Below are 6042 nucleotides of genomic sequence, written 5' to 3' on the forward strand. Positions count from 1 at the left end.
CAGTAGGAAGATAGCACTTTCTCATTAGTATCAGTCTGTGATGTTTTTACATGTAATGTCAACTACATCTTCCATCTTATTTCTTCTTCTTGTTGGATTTCTGATTCTCTCTTTGGCTGTGCTGCCTCTAACAGGTGAAGTCGGTTCTAAATGCCCTCTCTGGGGAAGAGTTGGACACAGTGAAGGAGGAAATGGAGCAACTCAAAGAAGCATTTTCTTTACCTGAATTCTTTGAAGAAGAGGAGGACGAAAAGAAGGGTAAGAGAGCCCCAGGTTCTTGGAGGAGAAGCTGGTTCTCAATGAAATTGTACGTGTAGAACCAGCCAGCCCTGAGATCACTAGCAGTGGGCTTATTGCCAAAGTTGAGTTGTTCTTTCTTTTGCTGGATGCATAACCCTAAAACTGTCTCTGGCCAGGAGCATGACATGTAGCAATACCCTCTCTGGAAAGCTGCTGTGCATTAATTCTGTAGCAGGAACAATTTCTTGCCAGAGCAGAATTAGAGTTGTTTGACTTCTGGGCAGTTCACACAACTGACCTTGAGCCAAGATTCAAATTCAGAGTGATGCTGGGTCCCCTGACTGTGAGGGAAAGACTGTGAATAGAGTTGCCCAACCTGTGGGAGAGCAAGATGCTGTTTGTTTGTTTGTTTGTTTGTTTTAAATGAGAGTTGGCTACACAGACCAAAAGACTTAGAGGTGTCTCCATACACCAGAGCCATGTGATTCTTGAGGATTATGCAAATTTAAATGTAAATTTCTTGCATTGCTTTTACCTAAATGGCTCATCAGGGAGGGCTTGCACACCTGCACTTGCTATCATTTAACATTTAATGTATCTTTTATATTTGCACATGATGGATCTCACTGCCTTCCCCCCACTGTTAACATCTGCCCTGCCATGTTACAGAACCACAGGCTTCAAGTAATATTTCAAATTCTTCAAGGTGATAAGCAAGTTAGTGCATGATAAAGTGCTGCCTGTAAAAAACAAAACAAAACAAAAACCTTAGCTACAAAACCAGAATTGAGAAAGCAAAAGCTTCCCAGTCTGGCACTGGTGTCTCTACCTTTCCAGAACTTACCTTATAAACTGTGTTAAATAAGACCAGTTTTGATGCATTCTTTTGTGAGTTGTTGATTCAAAGAGAAATAAAGGAAACTGTTGACAGACTTGTGCAGAACTTGTTGTGCATTCAAGTGCTGCTTATTCCTGTATCTGTCCTTTGTATGGATTCTTTAAACTTTTCTGTCCTTTAGGAGATGAAGAGTTCACAAAAGAAGTAACAGAGTTGTTTTCAGAACTGCGTGTCTCCTCAAAGCCGGACAAGCTGATCATGGTGAGTTATTTCCCATCTTCTAAAAGCTGGAGAGGTTCCTCACAGGAGCACTGCTTCAGTCCTGCTTTACTTATGAAAATGTCAATAGCATGAAAACAAGCTGTGCTTTAGATCCTTTGACAATGGTTGGCGAAAGAGATGGGACTTTATGAGGCAAAATCATGTTCTGTAATGTCTTTGGGTCTGAATCAGTAGACACCAGTGTGTCTTTGCTGTGTCACTGGGCACTAATAAGTGGTGGCAGAGAAAACTGAGAACAGTGAGCCTTCAGCCACCACAGTGAAGTCAACATACAGTCATGAATTAAGCCCACCTCTTGGTACAAGCAGCTGGTTTTACTATGTTCAGAAGTTGGTATGAGGAGGAATCACGTTTCTTGCCCTCATTTCACTACCCTTCAGATCCACCAAGTGGCAGCAGCATTCTGCAGACATGTTTTTAAAGCATCTCTTAATCATGGCCTTGCTGGTAAACCCCAGCACCCGGTGGTGGAGAAGTGGTAGCCTACAACTACATGAGTGCAGCCAACCCTGTACAAAATCCTGAAGGCACTGAGATAATTTTTCTTGCTTGTTCTCACTAGCTCAGGAGTCATAGTTGTTTCCTTCCTCTAGTGAGATCCAATACTTTATGTTTTGTGGTGTGCATGGGGTCTTCATTCCAGTCATTAAATACTATGGTGCATCTTCATACAGGTGAGGACGTCTGCTCATGAATGGATAGCACAACGCAGCAGTAGTATTCCTAAGGAAGAAAAAGAGAGTGAAGAAAACCAAGAAGTAGAATCCAGAGATGGTGACCATGATGCTACAAAATCAGTAGAGGTAACTCAGCAATGAAGGAGGAGAATATCCAACCGTGGAGTGTTTATCTGGCTGCTAAGTTACAGTTTTGATTCACAGAGTTTATGGGTTTCTATTTCTGTGCAGATTCTGGGGTCTGAAAGGGCAGTGTAGTGATAGTACATTGTGTGATTCTCTTGTTTTAAATAATAAAAGCTGCCAGTTTTTGTATGGTGTGGGGAATCTTTTTAACTCTTGCAGGATATTCATGCATTTGCCATAAGAAGTCTGGCTGAACTGACGGCATGCTCCATTGAAATGTTTCACAAAACTGCAGCTTTATTTCTGCATGGTCAGAAACAAGAGGTGACAGCCATAGACAGAGCCAGGTCCCTTTCACAGTAAGTTCATGTCTTAGTAAATGAGTAATATGTAATTACATACTGATTAAACTGTCCAGTAATTCACTGCAAATCCATGTGTTCAAAGTTGCAATGGGTGGCGTCACTGTCTTCCAGCAGAATTCAGCTGTCTCTTTGTAGCTTTAAGACATTTCTTGATAAGAGGAAACCCTACTTGAAAACTTTTATATAGCCAAGAAGAATGTTTGCCCTAAGCTTGTGCTAGTTAGTAGATAGACATTTTAAACACGACAAAGCAGTTGTAGAAAAGTGATTCTTAATTACCTCTTTGTTAATAATTCAGTATGTTAAGTACATGGTATTGTAAAATTACTGCACTAATTATTAGACTGGTCTTACCCATAATGCATAACACGAGATTTTTCTTTTATGCCAGGAGATATTTTGCAAGTGTATGAAATATGCAGTACTTTCTAATTTAGAAAATGACATGGTAAAAAAAAAAAGGCAAGTTAGTACTGTTTCTTCTTGAATGTGTCCTCTGAATGCTGTTTCAGCTCTTCAGCTTTAATTATTGTTCTGTCTTTCCCCTTTCTAATTTATTTGGAGAACTTCTGGACCTTCATATACTGTTTATATGCTCCATATCAATTTTTGTTGAATTTAGCTTTATATGCGTGGAAACAAGGTATTTGTGTTTTAGAGGAATGCTGAAAGAAAGTTATTCTTGTAGACTGTATTTACTGCGTGGTTTTCCCACTCTTCTTCCACAGAATGACGATTGTGCTGTGTAAAGAACTGTCAACTTTCTCTAAAGAGTTTACTTCGTGCTTAACGACTGCAGGGGTAAGAGTTACACCATAGCTCTTAGGAATGAGATGTGTGGTTAGTTGACCACAGCCTTGGGATCTTCACCACTGAGACCTTCTGTGTTTGCACATTTATATATGCAGCCTTTTTGCCCTGTGACCTGATCTTCTAGGTCAGTGTTCCCCACACTGTGGCAGGTGAACGCCGTATGCTGAGCTTTTGAACGCCTCCTGCTGCATTCAGGCTGGCACAGAGTGGGGTGGGAATCAGTGCTGACATTACTAAGGAGGCAGAAGAAAATAAGCTTTGTGATCCCGCTGTGGATTTTCCAAAACACTCGGGTGTTATTGAAGATAATGTCATTATCTCTAAATTCTCCACTTGTCCGCAGTTCATTTAAAGACGTAATGTGTGTATTCATACATGGACTTGTGTGGGGCATATGCGGGTTACTTTGTTCTTACTTGCATGCTACAAGGCAGGTCCTCTGCAGCTTGTGCCTTAGCTTTCCTATAGTCAAGGGAGCAATGGTGATTTTAAACTTACTGAGGATTTAGCTTTATCTTACTTAAAGAAATGTGATCAAATTTTCAATCAGGATAATATATATCTGATCTCTGCAGGTCAAAGAGAAAGCAGATGTGCTTAATCCCCTAATCACTGGAGTGTTTTTGGAGGTCAGTTATGCTAAAGTTAAAACTAAGCTAATACTTAATAGATACACTGGTTTTTTCCACTTCATTATCCTTATGCAAGCCAAGTTCTCTAACACATGGTCTAAGATTCTGCTTACCTGTCTCATAGCTTTAAAGTTTTACTAAATGCCTGTAGATTTGCACAAGAGATGAGTTAGTGAAGAGTAAGCCTTATGTGGTCTCCGCTGACAGTTACGATGGGTCAGCAGGCACATACTAAATCAATCAGTCTGGATTTCTAGAATTTAAATGTCCAAAGTCAGACAAGCTCAGAAATTAGCATGCCAGAGTCCCAACACTTCCTAGCTGTTAAGTTGGTTCTCAACACTTGCAGACTTCTGAGGTGTGGTAGGAAACAGGTGTTTCCTGTTGATGTGTTCTTCCGTCCTGCCACAGCATGCTTATGCTTCACTTTGAAATAAACTCCTCTCATCTCTTACTGAAAATAGTATCCTACATTTGGACTGCACCTGATCTTGTTTGTCGGCTGTTAAGCCAACTGATTTTGGTTTGTGGCATAAAGCCTGTCAAAAACTTCTGTTTCTTATGTGCTGTTTGAAAGGAGTATGTGATTGGTAAAGCTGATTGGTAGCATAATTATTCATGTGTGTATGTTGATTTTTGTTTTCATAGGCTTCAAACAGTGCTTCGTATATCCAGGATGCCTTCCAGCTCTTGCTGCCTGTACTGCAGATCTCTGTTATTGAGGCTAGAACGGAACTATCACAGCAATAAAAACCCTTCTAATTAAGAACTTTGAAGACCTTCTCACTAGGTAGTTTCCGTGCTGGAGAATGATGTAATGGCTCTTATTAAAGGGGAAAAGATTAACTCTGATCGCTGCTCCTGCAAGAACCGTGATTAAATGCAGTCTGGCATTGACAGCTCTTCCAGCACATTGTGAGATGTGATTAGCATACTCCAGGCTGGTGGACAACGTGACAGACTTAAAGTGCAGATTGCTTCTCTGTTTTTGTGGACTGTCTATACTTTTTCACTGAAACCCCTCTGCCGTATGTGTTAACAGTATTTTTGGAGAAGGTCTCTGGAATCTGAAGACAGTGGTGGAAAAAAGAGTAGCAGCTGGCTAGTTAAAAAGGTAGCTAAACTCATGGTGTGATTTTTAAGTCAGAGAGACATTAATTAGGTTCCTGATAGCTCTGTGTTGGTGCTGAAGGAAACATTGGCTAGGAGGTGCAGGAAAAGGCAAATATTTATGATTATGAAGCTTGCGGTTCTTAGGCAGGAAAGAATAGAGCAGAGAGGATTCCTGATCAAGCCGTTGTTGCTGAAGAGAAGCCCCGGCTTCCTGAAGATGTCTGTTAATGACTCAGGGATGTGGGACGGGGAAGCTCACCAGGGTGCTGTTTCTTGTTCTCTTGCAGACTGCTTGCTTCAGCACAAGCTGCGAAAATGCTGATCTGGCCCTAAGAATGTGGGTACTTTGCTTTACAGCAATAAATGAGAACTGGCTAAAGGGATTGATTCATGTTTGGGCAATTTAATGAGAGAATTTAGCAGGAGGACTCCTCTTTTTCAGTGCAGCTTGACATGTCAGCCACAGACTGTTCACAAACTCAGACACTGCTTTGCTCCTGTTCCTGTGTAAAAACACTAGAATGCAATGCTCCTTCTTGGAAGGTGTATGATAGTAGGGGGAGAGGAAGCAATTTGGTTCTGTTAGCAGGAGTCCTAATTTGTCTCAGAAGCGGCTCCACGTATGGTATCTGTTTCTTTGTGCTGTGAAAGTTCCCTGCTTTGTTCTTCTTTGCAATTTCCATCTTTTGAGCCTGCCCGTTGGGAGGGAGCAGCCGCTGCTGGAATCACAAGAGCAGAAATGCACAGCTAAAATGGAACTTCAAGAAGTCCAGAATAGCTGATCAGAGGTGACTGAGTGTCACACCTGCCTCTGTACTTGCTCATTGGTGACAATGATGCTCAAATCCTATTTTGAAAATCCTCTGGGTTTTAGCAGGTCTTGCACATTTCTGCTGTGCTGAAGGCTTAACATTCCTCTGCTCTATTTGTGCAGTAGAGAAGTGTGTTTATTATTA

General features: G+C 41.2%; 1 protein-coding gene across 1 annotated transcript in view; it reads left to right on the forward strand.

Annotated features, from left to right (window-relative positions):
* FAM114A2 (family with sequence similarity 114, member A2) overlaps window positions 1-5461 on the forward strand; it is an 8814-nt gene extending 3353 nt beyond the window's left edge. Inside the window, exons 7-13 of the mRNA XM_010186174.1 lie at window positions 135-258; window positions 1260-1339; window positions 2035-2163; window positions 2383-2522; window positions 3257-3329; window positions 3917-3970; window positions 4622-5461. Of these exons, the coding sequence (XP_010184476.1) occupies window positions 135-258; window positions 1260-1339; window positions 2035-2163; window positions 2383-2522; window positions 3257-3329; window positions 3917-3970; window positions 4622-4723 (702 nt within the window). The 3' untranslated portion in view covers window positions 4724-5461. The remainder of the gene's footprint in view (window positions 1-134; window positions 259-1259; window positions 1340-2034; window positions 2164-2382; window positions 2523-3256; window positions 3330-3916; window positions 3971-4621) is intronic.
* Window positions 5462-6042: the final 581 nt, after the last annotated feature.

This window comes from Mesitornis unicolor, unplaced genomic scaffold (assembly GCF_000695765.1).
Source record: "Mesitornis unicolor isolate BGI_N332 unplaced genomic scaffold, ASM69576v1 scaffold24040, whole genome shotgun sequence".
Classification (NCBI taxonomy): domain Eukaryota; kingdom Metazoa; phylum Chordata; class Aves; order Mesitornithiformes; family Mesitornithidae; genus Mesitornis; species Mesitornis unicolor.